This window comes from Choloepus didactylus, chromosome 4 (assembly GCF_015220235.1).
Source record: "Choloepus didactylus isolate mChoDid1 chromosome 4, mChoDid1.pri, whole genome shotgun sequence".
In the NCBI taxonomy this organism is placed as follows: domain Eukaryota; kingdom Metazoa; phylum Chordata; class Mammalia; order Pilosa; family Megalonychidae; genus Choloepus; species Choloepus didactylus.
In genome coordinates, this window is record NC_051310.1 from 148177017 (window position 1) to 148193878 (window position 16862).

General features: G+C 40.9%; 1 protein-coding gene across 27 annotated transcripts in view; it reads left to right on the plus strand.

Annotated features, from left to right (window-relative positions):
• RYR3 (ryanodine receptor 3) overlaps positions 1–16862 on the plus strand; it is a 514330-nt gene that overhangs the window by 162016 nt on the left and 335452 nt on the right. For all 27 annotated transcript variants that reach the window (XR_005216490.1, XM_037834372.1, XM_037834393.1 and 24 more), the window contains exon 3: positions 13791–13898. Coding sequence is in view for 26 of the 27 variants with exons in the window: in XM_037834372.1 (XP_037690300.1) it covers positions 13791–13898 (108 nt within the window). In the remaining variant the exon portion in view is untranslated. The remainder of the gene's footprint in view (positions 1–13790; positions 13899–16862) is intronic.

Consider the following 16862-nt stretch of genomic DNA (forward strand, 5'->3'; position numbering starts at 1 on the left):
CACATCTCAGTTTGTAATGGTTGGGTTCATTTGTCACCTTGGCCAGGTGATGGTGCCCAGTTGTCAGGTCAGGCAAACACTGGCCTGTTACTGCAAGGAATTTCATGGCTGATTAATAAACCAGAAGGCTGGTTTATTAAATCATCAGTCAATTGATTGTATCTGTGGCTGATTGCATCTATAGTCAACCAAGGGAGTGTCTTCCACCATGAGAAAATACAATCAGTTGCATTTAATTCAATCAGTTGAAGACTCTTGAGAGGGAAGAGAGAACTTGCACTTCTTCAGCCAGCCTGTTCTGGGGAGTTCATCGAAGACCTTCATTGGAGTTGCTGCCCTACAGAATTTGAACTCATCCGTTTCCACAGTTGTGTGAGAAATTTTTATAAATCTCATATTTACAGATATCTCCTGTTGTTTCTGTTTCCCTAGAGAACCCTGACTAATACACTGTTCTTCCCAATTGGCAGCTAAGGGGTTTACTTTCAGGAAATTGTTTTATTATTTCTACATTTATATTGAGCTCCATGAAGTGCTATTTCTAACAGTCAAGAAATAGAGAAGGGAAAGAGATCTGCAAAGAAATATCAAAGTCTGACACAACATATGGCAAGTTTATTAATGCATTTGTCATTTGTTGGACCTCATTTAAGCCTCATATAGTTGGAAAGATCTGAGGGCCTAGTTGAAAAGAAAAAACTTTCAACTTTTTAACCCTGATTTCTCTCCTCACCTCTATTGTCCTCCTTCCCATTTGAGTTATTAATATCACCGTGATAAATTACGTGTGTGAAGCAGTACCAGCGCCATCTTTTTATTTAAAGGCAGTCTGTACCTTAGTGGTGGGAATCTTCACAAAGAATTTATTCAGTGTGTAAAGTAGCACCAAAGCTCTGCTGTTCATTTGTCATTTACTTGTTCACAGCAGGCAAATGGCCCCAGGTGAATTATGGGCAGGTATTATTCATACAGGGCTCCTTTGCTTAGTACTTTGCTCTTCACACCTAATAGCTGCTATTTTGGTCCCGATTAGCAGTATTTTTTCTTCCTCCACCAACTCCTGAACTTACTAATTAGATCACAAAGACTTGCTTTTTTTTTTTTCCCCTGCGATTAGGAGAACATCTCTTTTCCAGTTGTTGCTTTTATATAGAAGAAAAATTGTGCCTTGCATTTACATTAGCACTTGATTCTGAAGAATTCAAGCAATGTTACATCTGCCATATGTAGTCCTCATGGGATTGATAAAATCTAGGGGATAAATCGTAAGTCATGATTATGACCTTTTGTGTGGTCCTTTCAAGTTCGGTGCATATCCATAATTCACAAATCAAACTATTGCCTACGAAGAACTCTGGATGGTGATTTGAGAGATCTGGCTTTGCTCCTTCCCCAACTTACTGTAAAATGTTAAGCAAAATAATCTCTACAGCCTGCGTCTGTCACATGAGGAGCATTTTGTAAAGGGAATATTTTAAATTGTTTTGGAAATTAAGGTTTTCAGACATTTAAATTGACACCTTAATTTCTCCTTTTCAATAGTGTGCCCCATTCATTCTTTAAGGTTTCATTCTTTTTAAATAATGACCTGAACAAACTATATGAACTCAGATATTTTGCAAATTATTTACAAACTTTATCTTATTTATTTGTAATTTCCTAACATGCAGAAGATTGGTGATTTTAAATAATTAAAAAACACTATGGTGAATCAGTTTGTTTTTCTTCATCCAATTTATTTTAGGGAATGATTACAAAGTGTTCCTGACTCAGTCATTCCAGAATTTAGCTGTTTTCACTGTTGGGAGATGTCTCAAAACACTTTTTTTCCATTCCACTTAATCTCAGCTGAGGCTTATTATTCAAAGCCTTTTGAAGATGAGAACAATCGGTACAAGAAAGCTGTTTGCTAGCCTCCCTCAGACATTGTTTTTCAACTATTTAATGGTCAGCAAAGTAAAAAATAAAAAAAACAAAAAGCAAAAAAACTTGACCTAATGATTCCTTTTTTTATTATAGCACTTTCATCAAGGATTTTTGCTTCAAACCCTACTTTAGCACTTTGGTATACATCCCAAGTAATTTCTACTTAAAATAGAAGAGATTTTCCTCTCTTTGGGGTGGTTCCAGTGCACCAGTGCCTAAGAGCACAGAGGGTGGAATAATTGATCTCTCCTCCACCTCTTCAATCCCAAGAGCAGTCACTTCAGACTTGAAATTTGAATTATTGCCCTAATAAACTGTGGAAACTAGTTTCAAACAACTTTGTTTCTTTTACCTAAAGATGGGAAGAGTTTTTGGAATTTAACGCAAGCTGTGAGACTGAGCAAACATAAGAAGGTTTAATATTATCCTTCAGTAAAACCCCTAGTAAACAGCTAAAAGAGTATTACATTTCTGTAAAAATATAGCCAAGAAAGATGAGTACTTTTTGATATTCATGAGAAGTCTCCACAACATCATCCGATCACATTTCACAATGAAAAATGAGCCCTGTGGGGTTTAGCTTACCACTAAATTTCACAGGTAAATTATGTCAAGAATGCTTTATCTAAAAGGGGTTAGGTCTGGCCCAGTATCCACGGGCAAAATGGGAGTTGATAGCTCCAGAAGGCTAGTGATTCTCAAACCTTGAGCGAGCATATCCTTCAATCCCCATCCTCATCTTGGGGCCCAGAAGTCTGCATTTATTGTTTTAAACAAACCTCCCAAGATCCTTATGCAGGTAGTCCCACAGACCACACTTTGAGAAATTGCATAGGGCTAAATTTGTAGTCTTACAGCCGTATACCTGTTTCCTCATTTGACTGATATCTTAACCAAAAAAAGTAGCTAGCCAGTTTAGGTGTTAAGGTGTCATCCCAAAATGAAGCAAAGCTATGACCTTGATTTCATTAGCATCATGTTCAAACTTACCTACAGCCTGCCATGGAAAGTTTCCAGTTGCTATGGTAATGAAAGAACTCGCTTCTTCCAAAAATTGTACATGTTTAATGGAAGCTAAACATGGCTTTCATCTCCGTCTTGTTCACTGAGAACATAAGGACGAAGGCCACTGGAGAACAACTGGCTAATTTGAAGCATTTGCCTTCATAGGGTCTCACAGACTTTGCTTATGTCACCATGAGCAAGGACTTTGCTTTTGGAGGTGTGGCATTGCTTTGTCAATTTCTACTGAGGGTAGAAATTCTCTCGCACAGTGCCAAGTTAATTCAGCCATTACTTATTGGAGATAACTTCTGTTTAATCAGGAGGGAAAGGAAAAGTACAACACCCCTCCCCTTCCACATTGTTGATGGGGAACCTCAGTAATCCTGGATTAATTGCTTAGCAGAGCTGAAGAACAGAACTTCAGGTGAAGGTCAGCCATGTGTTCTTGAATGGTTGGGCGGAGGCAGTATTAGATATGGTATTTCCTGGCCGGCCCCAACAGATACTGAGTAGTGGGAAGAAACTGAGTCTCCTAGTGGTTCCCTTGTGTTTTTCAGAGCCAGCTCATATGCTGGGTGAGAGGTATCAGTGACTTCAACAGGGAGGATTAAGAAGAATGGGATCCCACAGATCTCCACAGTTCAATGGGCATTTTAATTTCTGTCCTTTCTCTGTACTCACAATACCACCTGGTAATGATGACACTACTGGAGACACTATGGCCCCAGGAGGTGATAGGTCTCTCTACTAGCACTCTACTCAAGCAGTACTTATTATTAAATGAACGTTTTTAAAACTCTTACAGCTGCTGACTAACAGTACTAAATCCCTGCCCAACAAACACGTTTTAAAATCCCTAACAAATGGAACCATGTAGTACTAATCCTTGCAAATGTAACCATCTAACAGCGGTGCTTTAGCTCAAACAATATGAGGCAATTGGGGCAGATGGAGTCTAGTTGTCTGTAGAGGGGACAGAAAGACATTTTCCATCTTGGAGAAAAATAATCATAACTTTATTTCCACAAAGGCTTTTTCAGTCTGCAAACTTTGTAAACATGTATCCATGTACTCCCACCAAACTTTCTAAATCCAAAACTCAGTTTACAATGATATAGTTGTTTCTGTCAAAGCAAAAACTCCATGTAGGGGGCAAAACTTAAATCTTCACTTCCACATTGGAATTTGGATTCAGTGTGAAAGTGGGAAGGAGGCATTGGGGAAAAAAAACTGAATATTTAGAAGTGAAGCTGTTGTACTTGCCCTGCATCTCCCCAAGCTTTGTGTTCACTTCAGATCATGAGTATGTGAGCCTCACGTAGCTAACCCTGCAGCCAGAGCAGGACCCAGTAAACAGGTGGTGCTCACAAAAGGTTAAGTGATGCTGGTGACAACACACTTAAGGGGATAGCACCGCTTCAGGCATCCAGTTTCCCTGTTCTCTTGTCAGCCTTCAGTTCAATGGCATTTTCTCAGCTCTTGTGGGTGCCTTGCGGGTTGCTGGTGCTGAGTTCCAACTTGGCGGGCCGGGGCCAGGGAACCTGGTCAGCCCCTGGGGGAGGCAATGGGCATGGGCAGTAGCGCCCTCCACAGCACCCTCCCAGGGAACCTGGCCAGCCCCTGGAGAGGGTAGTGGGCATGGGCAGTAATACCCTCCACAGCCCCCCGGGCCTGAGAAAGTGGAGCCGGCTACAGGCCCCATCTCCCTCACCCGAAATACAACCGTTAGAGGAAGCTTGCCAGAGAAAACCGCCCCCTTTATCTTGCCCGTACACTCCCCATTGCCAGAGCAACTCCCGCCACCGCCAGTGCGCATACACCGTTGCCAGAGCAACTCCCGCCCCTTTTCAAACGACTTCCGCGCCCTCTCAGAACCAATCCTAAGCTTTATCCCCTCAGCATTGCCATGTAGGGCCCCACACCCCTACACCAACCCCGCCCTCTATGCCACCCTATATAACTTGTGCTCACCCCTAAATAAAGGCTTTTGGTTCAACCCTCCTGAAGAGAGATTGTCTCGCGTTCCTCTCTCGCCGCCCTCCACACCTTGCACGCCTCCGCCGGGGACTCGGCCAAGTCCCCCGCCTCACCCTCGCCTCCGGGAAGAGCCGCCGCCGGTACCCCTCAAGCAACGCCGACCGCAGAGGGTTTCGTGGGTGCCCGCCCCTAGCTGCGACCGCAGTGCCTCATAATGCTTTCTCCAATCTTCCCCTTCTTATACAATGAAAAGACCAAACGACACAAATTCTCCCCTCCTGCAGCTTCTGGGTCTGATTGCCTCGGTAGGAGAGAAGAGCTTCACTAGGGTTTCTAAATTTTGTAACAACAACCACAGCATCATTGGAGAGGAAGGAAAGGGTAAGTGAAGTTAACAAAGGAATACACAGAATGTGCAATGTTGTTCCACGTTTCCCCCACCAAAATGAAAGTAAACCAAACTCCAGACTAAAGCATATACATTAGCTTGAGACTACATTTCCTCCTCCTCACCACCATCAGGATTCACCCCATCTCATCCTATTTCTGCCCATCTCACTGCATTTTTAACTCCGCCATCCTTCACTCCGTGTTCCTCCTCTATCTGACAGCCCCTGACATTCTTGAAACACTTAGGTTGGTTTCATCTCCTGTCTGACATTCTTTTCTTCTTCTCTCCTGGTCTCTGCTATTTTTCTCACATACAAGCTCTTCAGAATAACATCTACACAATTTCTCATTGTAGCTTCCATTGAAAGCTACAGTTCCAGGGATTCTAGAGTCCAGTTAAGTGTCCATAGAGCTTGTGATGGTACCTCTGCTACTCCTTAAGCTTTTATTTACAGCCATATATTTTTTAGGACCATATAAAGAGCCAGTGTTCTGGGTATCTCTGCCCGTGAGCAGTAGGTATTAGTGGCTGCTCATCGACACAGCTTGTTTTTCCAGGTGCAAATGTTACAAGTTTCCACCTCTTGGCACCTTAGTTATTTAACATGCCAGCAGTGCACTGCCAAGCAGGGGGAAAAACTTGCCTCAGTCATGAACCAAATCAACCATCCAACCTGTCAGTTTATGCTTTTTTCCCAACAGGCTGTTTTTGCAAGCCAGTTACCCAGCACTTTGTCTCTGAGTCTCTGGCTGCCCCTCTTCCTTATTTTAAAGAATACAAGCTTCACAGCACTGATTTTTACCAGGCTCTTGGTAACATTCTTTCTAACTGTGCCAGAAGCAAACTGATGCTTGGCAGAATGTAGGTGTCCAGGGCACCTCAACGTTACTTCCATATCAGGAAAAATCATAAAAACAATCATGTAGTTCTCAAATTATCAGGCTATTCATTTGGAAACAATTCTTGTTCTTTAATGAGCTGGATGCTTTAAAGATAGATCTGGAGTGAAAATCAGACTCTCTCCAGGGACCTGATTTTGCTTGTTTGCTTAGTTTAGTTGCTCTGCAATGTCTTTCAAAGAGGGCTCAAAGATCTTTTTCAAAATCACCTGAGATACTCTTTTTCTGAATTTTTCAAAATATTTATTTATTAGTCAACTTTAAAATAGCAATAATAACCTAAATAACAGTTATGAAAAAATATATTTTCTAAAAGAAAATTAGTGCAAAGTGTGACCTTACTTTACATTTTTTCAGATCTCTTTCATTTCTGGCTTAATAAAAGAAAGCTGGATTCTCTGTTTCTGCATTCAATCTGTTTTTCACCCCACATATTATTATGAAAATTTATAAACATTTAGAAAAATTGAAGAATTGTACAGAGAAGAATACCTGTATATCTGCCACCTAAATTCCACCGTTAACATTTACTTTATCATTTATCTCATGTCCCTCCCTCCGTCCATCCATTGGATGCTCTTAAAGTACCCACCTGGAGAAGGGTGCCAGGAATCTGAAATTTTAGCAATCTTACCCAGGAGATTCTTGGACCCACCATAGCTCTCATTAAATCCTACAGGTCATTTTTGTTAGCTCTTGTGAGGAATATCTGAGCAACATCAGCAGAATAATTAACGTTGCCAGTGTTGATCTCACGTGAATTAATAAAGTCTCCCTAGGAGAGGGTAGACGTTAATGGGTCTATAGATTAGTACTGATTAAACCAGCCAATATGTCTGGGCACTCGGGTTGGAGCAAAGAAAGCAATTGTGGGTGGTTTTTAGCTCTTCATCATTTTGAGCTGGTGTTTCTCAGCACAACTTTTGTCAAAGGATATTTGTCCTGCAATTTGGATTTCCTGCTTCTAGGTGGCAGCGGTGCCTCCCTTACAGAGGAAAAGCCTCAGCAAGCGTCTTTTCTAAGTAAATTACTTATTAAGCTCCCAAGCACAAACTTCTTATTCATTGTTTTGAAAAGAATCAACACTTTGCTATATTTAGTTAACTTCTCCCTTTTCCTTGCCCATCATCAGTGTATCCCGTCCTTTTCCTCTACCTTGGAGTACACCTTCAGGCCAGCAGGACCTCAGACACCACAGTCACTCTGCTGGGGGCTGAGCATTTCTGCTTAGTAAGTCTCCTGGTGCTGCAGTGGTGTTTTTCCAGCGCTGTCAGTTCTCTCAGGACAATTCACTCACCCCTAGACTGAAGAACCTACAGGCTGTCTCTATGCTGGAGCATTACATTCCTGTGGTTGATTCCTCAGGCATCAGAAGGGATCTTTTAAATTTTATTCTTATAAAAGAATATGACATATCTCAATAAAATGATGATAAAAAAAAAAAGAAAGAATATGACATCTTCCCACTCCCTCCAGAAAGTATGTTTTCCATCTCTAAGTTTAAATTTTGTGTACCTTACTGTTTAAGGCTTTTGTTAGCAATGATATCTGAGCAGAAATTCTAGCTCATCTGTTTTGAACAGTTTCTAAATACATTTTCAGAAAAATCCTCTATCCTTCACTGTAGCAAAATATTAAAGTGAAAAAAAAGTAGCAAGATTTTATGCATTTTAACCTTGTTCCATGATAATAGCCCTTACCACAAAAAGGCAGTCTCCTGCCTCAAACTGTTAAAAATCTGGATCATGTTTCCTACAGGTGTATATCGATGGTAGAAATTTGTGCCATATTTCCAGAGTCGAATTGTGTCATGGAAGAGAAAGTATACCTGGTGAATTGGTCTCAGATTTTAGAGCTGTGTAAAGACAGAAGTGATTCACCTGCCCAGTATCAAGATTTTCTAAAGTACTTTAGCACTGACCTTCCCACTAACTTCTGCTCATAGTCTTTACATTCCACTGGCCATTCCAAAATAGAGAACCGTTTCTGAGATAGTCAAGACGAATCTATCCTTAACTTCATATTAAAATACAAGAGTTGGGAGGGAGGTAGCCTAGTGGAGTTAGGATAGGAACCCACTCGTCAGGGTACCGGTGCAGTATGGGTGTTGGATTCAGAAAGAATCTCAGGGCTTAAATGTTCTTTCCAGCAGCACAATCATGGGGAAGTGATTCAACCTTTCTGAGTCTCTGTTTCCACATTTGTAAAATGATGATAATAACCTCCCTAATATGTCTGAGATAAGTATTAAATGAGATAATATACATATTTAGCACAATGCCTGGAATAATTGCATAGATAAGTACAAAGATACATAGATATGGATTCTGTTCTTGTTTCTCCACTTGCCACTATACATTTTGCCTAATTTATTTTTTGTCTCAGTTGATTAACCTCTAAAATGGCTATAAAACCATCTGTTTTTGTAGGAATTCAGAAGTTGGACAACAGCGTCAGACAAGTTACATATTCACTGTATGACTTTATTCATTGTAGACCATCAACTTTCCAGAGGTGACAAAAGGAGGCTTAAAAAGCATTTAACTGCTTAAGTACTGAAATAAAACCTGATTGGGGTGGGGAGGTGTTAGATTGGCTAATGACCGGCTCTGCCTTTGCAGTATAAACATGTTACAAATAATTATGTATTATCAGTAATAGACTGGAAGTCTATAAATGAGCTCATGTCTACTGTAGTGGATGAGATAATGTCTGTAAAGTACTCTAAGTTCCTTAAATACAAACTGCATATTCCATCTGGCTGTCCTGATGGTATCCCATGAGAAGTTGGTCTCATCCAGTGCCACTGCACCCAGTGGATCCTAGTTGACCAGAACATTTCTAGAGGAGAGATGGTTTCTGCCCAGGAGGGCTTGGGAAGTCTTCTCATCCTTGGTATTTGAGAAGTACTATATGGAGCCATCGCAGGGAGATGATCTTCAGTCCTGGTTAGGCAGCATGGTGAAATGGAACAAACACAATGGATATAGAAGCCAGGACACTTGGGAACTGGATCCAGCTCTACCTGTTACCAGCAGACAACTTGCCCCTGGGCAGACAGATGCCCTGTGCCTATATAATTCGAAATGTAGAGCCACAACAGTGAACATCAGCTCTCCAGCTTTGCCCTCCTGAGTTTTGCTGCTGTCTTGTGGTTCTCCTGCTTTGATTACCCCAGTACCATCCTCTTGGCCACAGGAAAGCAACTTGCTTTCTTTAATGTCTTGGCCCACTTGTAACCAAAACTCTTTCCTTGATTTATTATAATCCACTTGGTGTGGCTTGTTCTTGCTGAGTTTTATCCTTTCTAGTCATCTCCTACCCCTCCTCCAACATCTCATACAACCAATTCATCACCAGGTCCTCTCTCTCCTGATTCTTCAAATCTATCCCCTCATCTCCATCACCTCAGCCACTACTTTAATTCAGGCCATCGTCACCTCTTACCCAGTTTATTACAACCATGTCCTAATTTGTCTCTCTGCCTTGGTCTAGTCCCCTTTAGTCCACTCCCTGCACTGCAGTTGAAATAATCTTTCCAAGATGCAAATTTGATTACATCACTTTCTGTTTCAAATCCTTTAATGGTACTCTATTGCTAAGAGAAAGTCCAAGCTCCTTGACTGGGACTCACTGTTCTGTGTCCTGGGTATACCGAAAGTAGGATAAGACAGATTTTTCAAGAAATCCACAGTCTGCTGAGACAGGCAGACTTCAGTGCTTGAAGAACTATATGAGCCAAACAGACTGGGTTTAATGCTGTTAATAGAGTAGCAGCGACAATCCTCGTTGTAGTTAACCACCCACTTTTCTTCCCCGAGGGCTTGGCTACTACCAACTAGTACAGTGCTGGGTGCATATTGTGGGTATTGAATAAGAATTGCTAAGTGACTACAATAATAAGGGCATGATTACTAAATCCCACCATTTTGGATTTAGTAAGCCTCCGAAAAATACTTTTAGTGCAATGAAGAAGGTATTATGTAGATTTATGGAGCACGAAAGATGCATAAGCCTCCCACCCCACTATTTTCCACATAATGGGGCTAAATAAATACCTATTTCCTGGCTTTTCCAGGGCCCTGGCACCTCAAGGTTTTCTGTAGGACACTTGGAAACATAGTGCCTCTCTAGACAAAGGACAGGGCTGGGGAGACAGATGAGGAACCATTTTAGACCAGATGTCAACGGAGTCCTTCTCTCCGTGCTGAGAATCATCAAACACATGCCCCAGGCCTGCCAGGCAGAGTGACGGGTGGCCCCGGCTCCAGAGCACAGAAACAATGAGCTGGCCTCCTGGGGGACTCTCACAGCTGCAAACAAATTAACTTTGATGGACGAGTGGCCTTTGTTCATTCTTAGGGAATGTGGAGATGGGATCTCAGGCCTGTTTGGAGTTTAATTAAGGATGGCAGCTGGCATAGCAGGTCAGACGGCTCTGTGCTCTGAGCTTCATTCATGTCCCAAGTTGCTAGTTGCATTTTGTTTTTCTCCAGGTATTCCTGTTGCCTTGTTCCCTCCACTGCCCACACATTGTTTTGTGTGCTTTTGGCATGGCATGGCTTTAACTCCAAGTATAGAAAGTTCAAGAGGAACCACATTCTAGAGTTAGAGAAACTATCCTGGAAAAACAACTGTATAAACCAGTGACAGATTTAGTACTCTCATTCAAATTGCCTTCTCCCCATGCCCACTGTCTCCTCCTTTGCATGCATCTATTCATACCTGTAATTAAATCTCAACCACCTTGGGATTTTTAGTATTGAGAGGGAAAGTAAACATATAGTTGTAGCATGTCTAGTGTCTGTGTTATCGGCGGTACCCCAGGGGTGGATGGATGGCAGTGACAGATTCCCTGACTGCTGTCCATGCAAACCAGACGCAGAGAGGAAAGAAATCTGACTTAGACTCACACAATCCCATGTAGGGGCAGTATTTCTGGAACTGTGAAGATTTCTTTCTTAAAGAGACTAGGCTACGTAGGGCTATTGTGAAGGTGGGCACAAATGTTGAGAGCATACAATTGAACAACCCAAGTACACCTTTTAAAGTACCAACCGTAACTTTGCAGAAATTCTCGAATAGAAACTCCCCAAAGCACATGCTGCAGTGAAGTGGAGAAGGAGGAAAGGATTAAACTCTGGCTTGTATGCTTCCTATTCTGGGGACATGAGATTTGGGCTAGGCTTAAAGTAGTGGAAAAATCTCTGGGAAATCATCTGAAATGGTATCGTATATGGGGGAACTGAGTTGGAAGATATATGCTTACAGCATAAAGTCTTTAGGGAAATGTTTTATCATATAATTGTATGCTGCTTGTAATGATGCTATAGGTACTCTAAAAACACTTAATGTGAAACTCTGCCCTTCATTACTGGCTGCCTGTTCTTTCACATCTCATACAAATGAGTTAGTTACTCACAGCAGGAACGGGCTTTGAAAACAATTCAAGAAGCATAAAACTAAAGGCTATATGTAGTTTCCTCATTTTACACTCTGTTCTTCATTAAATTATTTTCATAAAGAGAGCTGGGCAAATTCCTGCAATGCCAGAATTCTAGGCAAACTAGGTTTTTAGGTTTCCTCACCACAGATACCCTGAGTAGAAATCTACTTAAGTAGAAAAGTACTCAAACCCTTAGTAGAAAATAACCCATGGGCCAGTAGCCTGTGGGATAAGATCATCAATTCCTGGGGTAGGGGTTGTTGGGGATTGAATCGTGTCCCTCACAGAAGGCCTGTTCAGGCCTCAACCCCTGGTCCTGAGGATGTGAGCCCATTTGTAAATAGGACCTTTGAAGATGTTATTTGTTAAGGTATGACCAGGCTGAATGAGGGTGGGCCCCGTAATCCAATATGGCTGAAGTCCTTATACGCAGAAGAAATTGGAACACAGAAAGAGAAGCAACAAGTTGGAAGTCAGTAGAACCCAGGAGAGAAAGGGGAAGACACTGCTATGTACATTGCCATGTGACAGAAAAGCCAAGGAACCTCAAAGATCTCTGGCCAGCCAGAAGATCCTTACCCCAGGAGGAAGCAGGCCTTCTAGCCTTTAAAACTATGAGCCAATAAATTCCTGTTGTTAGCCAACCCATTGAGAGGTGTTTGTTTTAGCAGCTCAGAAACTGAGACAGTGGGTCTTAAAAGTTTAAGAAGGGGAAGTTGTCTGCCCTAGAGTAGGTAGGTCCAGCAGGTAGCACATTGTCTTACTTTTTAGGACATTGAGGTTGGGGAGGTAGATGAAAAATGTACAAAACATGGAAATTAATGGGATCTTAAAGATCACTGTTTCTTTCATCTTTATTTTTGAAATGAAAAAGCTGGAGTCAGAGAAGTTATCTGTGCCTTAGTAGAAGGTGTGTTTTCACTTTTCAATGGGAGCTCCATGGAAACAGTTTCACCAGTCTTGGAGTGCTAGACTTATCTGTCAGTGACTTCTGGCCCTCGTCTCCATTCCTGTTAGTCTCATGTTGTCAGTGTTCTGCCAATATCATTCAGGAAGCAAAAGTTTGGAATGCAAGGGAATTTCAATCTGTATTCTCTAGGAAAATACACCAAGCATGGTGTTTAACATTAATGTAACATTTAAATATTTGCTAATCGAAAATGTTCTGTTTGTGACAAAAAAAAAAATTTAATCGTTTCATCAGTAGCAGGCACAGTGTCAAGTTAAATGCCTGATGGACTTGGGAGAGAGCCTGCATTTTATTTGAATCTAGACAGACTAGATTTGAAGCCTGACTCACCCAAATATAAACCATGACCTTGAGCAGATGACATACTTCACTGTGCCTTAGTTTCCTTGGCTATAACCTGGGATAAAAATAGAACCTACCTTATAGGGTTGTTCTGAGGTTTAAATGAGTTAATACCTACGGAGTACTAAGAACAGTTCTTGACACACCGAGAGTACTTAGTGAGTAGTAGCCACTACTATAGTCAGTAGACAGAGAAGGTTGCCTTTAACTATTGTTGAAAAATGTTCCAAAATAGGCATGGATTTCATGATGCTAACTGAGCATGTAATAGAGAAGAACGATTGCTGTAGGGGATCATCAATTCTTACAGCTCCGGGCATTTCCTTTTTCACTCTATTTAAATAGCTCTTAACTTCCTCTGTTGCCTCTTTTTACACTATGGTATCCAGGTTTTCTTAATGAGTAAGTGGATTCTCTATTCTGGTCACTGTTGTCTAGAGCCGTTTTCTGGTCTGTCTGTTGCCCTCTTACATATTATTGTAGATGACATCCTAGTGGTTTTCTTCCTTTGGTCCCACCCAGACATCGACTTCCTTTCCCTTCTTCAGCAAGCTTGTTGTGTGTGTTTTTTTCCCATGCATGCCATCAACCTTTACTCAAGTTGATCCTGACATTTTAGTACTCTTTAGATGTGGGGTTTTTCTTTGTCCAATCCCTCAGAATCCAGCTTAAGCCTATCTTAACTTGAAAAAGGAAAGTCCACTTTTTACATTCCCATTCATCCATCCAGGTGTCATTTTGATTCATAAGCTCTTTGCCCTTGAGATGTTTTTTTGCATGACTGATCCCTGACTGATATGAGTAGGTATCCTCATTCTGGTTTTATTTCCACAGTCTGTTCCTCCAGATCTCTGTGTCTGCAATTTTGTGCTGGAACAGTCCCTCTCTGTCAGAGCCCTGCAGGAAATGCTTGCCAACACAGGTGAAAATGGCGGCGAAGGGGTGAGTACCTGAATTAAGTCCTAGATGGGGACTGGGGCACACCACAGCCCCGAAGCACACTCTATATTTCATGCCTCCAGTTTTGAACTGGAAAACCTTAGGAACCTTGAGGCAATCCATATAGAGATAGTGTTTCTCCCAAGGTTTAGGTTCCTCTTATTCAGCAACTGTAATCCTGATTCCTTGAGAATGACCAGCTTCCACCAGAAAGTAGAAGAGGCCACTATTAATGCTGCCTGAACAGAGCATAGGCAATCAACCTTCTCCCTTTCCTCAAACCTTTGATCCTCCAGGAGAGATGAAGAGCCTGATAAGGCTTTGAAATTAAGAGTGCCTGCTTGGCAGGTTCTTTTTTCTAGGGGAAGTCTCAGCAGGGATTTCTGACTGCCCCCAAAGGAGCAAAACCTTGTTGTAGAAGTTTGGAGTGGATTTCATGCAGAATTCAGTCTTTGACATGTGCTCAGAACTCCTCAGTTTTACTCATGGTGAGCAAATGCAAAGCTGTCTTGAGTCCCTATTGTTAGTAAAATGGTCCCTAAATGTATAACTGAGGGACTATGCCTCATATCTCCCATGTCAGAAGGTCTCCCAAGCAAGACTTTGGCCAGACCCCTGAGAATCATCCTTGACTCTTACCTTTCCCTAATGACTCACATCCATTATCATCAAGTACTTCAATTCTACTGCCTGAAAATCTCAAATCCAACCACTTCTCTCCATCCCCCAGAGATACTCCATTTGATGACTATCCTCTATCTTCTGGGTCACTACAACAGCCTCCTAACTGTTTTTCTTTCTTCCATACTTATCCTCACCTCCCATTTTTTCACTCAGCAGTCGTAATGTTCTTGCTTGACTTTAATGAACTCACACATAACGCAGAAGTGTCTCTTTTGTGGTAAAAGAGACAATGACCATAGAATCAAAAGAACCAATATTTGCTTTTAGGTCATCTTCCAACTCTTAATGTGATTTTAGGCAAGTCTTATTATCTCTTGGGGGTCCCTCATCCATAAAATTAGGAGGTTTAATTAGATCTCTAGTGTCCCTAATACCAAATGTGTGTGAATCTTGCTCTTTTAGTTTAGAACAATATGCTTTAGTCAGTCACCCAGGAATAGCTTTACTTTGATCCTTAAGCCTTAACTCATATGAGATTTTTGTTCCTTTGTTTGATGTTCACCTTCTGTGTTCACTTCCCCTTTGCACTAACCTCAGTACCCTGTGCTTTACTCCACAGGCACTCACGCTAAAATATTTCCAGTTCAGGGGAACAAGTTTTTTTTAAATTGATCATCCTTTTTCAAGACTAATAACTCATCATTTATAGAAATTTTGTTGCGGGGGACATGGTAGATTTGAAATATCACCATTTTCAGTGTAAAAAAAAGATCAGCTAGACTGATGGCCCCAGAAGAGAAACTGGGAGGATAAGAAGAAGCTATTTTAAGTGGAGAAGCATCTCTTGGTCATTCTCTTATCCTGTTTGTTCAAAAAAGTGTATTTAAAAGTACTTCTTCTTTATCATTTAGTTTTAGGATTTCAGGCATCCTATAGATGAAAAAGCAAATTCCAAAAGTTCTGATTATAATCCTTATTCTTTCTTGCCAAGAACTTAAATAATCATCTTAACTTTGTCTTAAGAATAAGTAATAATTGTCCTTTCAAATGAAATGGGAATGCCAACTTAGTAAAATGGAACTTGTACTTTTGGAATATATGAATAAGGCCTACTTAATCTAGTTATATGCTTCAGGGGACATCTTTAAATTTACAATATTTTAAAGCCAATAAATTAAATCTTCTGGTGGGATCCACTCTCTTTGAAAACGAGAGTCCAAAAGAAATGATCCATGAACATTGTATTATTAAATATCCATTGGATAATAATTATTACCATTTTGGGTCAGACTTAGAAACTTCCCCTATGTCATATTGTCTTTCTGTCCTATTTTACCAAAAAAAGAAAAAAAAGAAAAGGAGAAACCTGAGAGTTAATTCCCTTCTCGGCTTATTGTTGTTGTTGTTGTTGTTATCATTATAATTATTCATTGGAGATCTTAGAGCTAGAAGGAAGGGACTTGAGAAGAGAGATAAAGCACAGATGGGAGAGGGCACTCTTTAAAAATTATTATTATTCTACCATTCATTGCTTATTCCACTAAATGGTTTTTCCTGGACAGCAGCTTTGGTCGCTATAACCCTTTTCTAACTCCCTCACAATTCTGTCTGAGTTCTCACTCTTTAATATGAGAAATACTAATTATGTAGAACCTCCCGAGTCTGATTATTTAGTTTTTCTGAAATAATTGCAGTACACAATTACCATTAGTGCTGAATTTGATTTTAGAAGATAGTACTCAGCAGGTAAGAAAAGGAAAAAGTAGAAAAGTAAAGAAGAAAGTGAGTAAACATGACAGAACATAATGATTCTCCAGAGATCCTGGGGATATTTGCATGAGATGTCACCTCTTTTGAATGTCCTTCCAATCCACTTGGAAATAGGCATTTAAATAGATACTATTTTCACTAATTTAAATAGATACTAATTTTCACTAATGATCATGACTGCCATCAAACAGGAGGCTTTGAAGGGTGTAATTTTTCCTTCTAGTCATAAATCAGTCCTTCTGTGGTGTGTCTGTTCACTGTTGTGCAGCAACTGGACATTTTTAAAAAAATGACTTCAGTGTTCATTCACGCGAGGAGTGTGCAGAAGTCTTTTTGCAAGGATTTACAATTCTGCAGCAATTTCTCATGCTAACAAAGAAAGCTAAAGTGTTCAGCCAGGTTTAACAGCAGAGTTTTTTATTCCTGGATTGTCCTTAGCTCTGGCCAGTAGCATGTAGATGCCAGCTTTGTATTAAAAAGGAGAATAAATTGACCAGGAGGACCTGAAGCATGGAACGTTTTGTTGCCTCTCACCGAGTCCACCCTAGATAAGCTCATCCATCCTCAGATCGC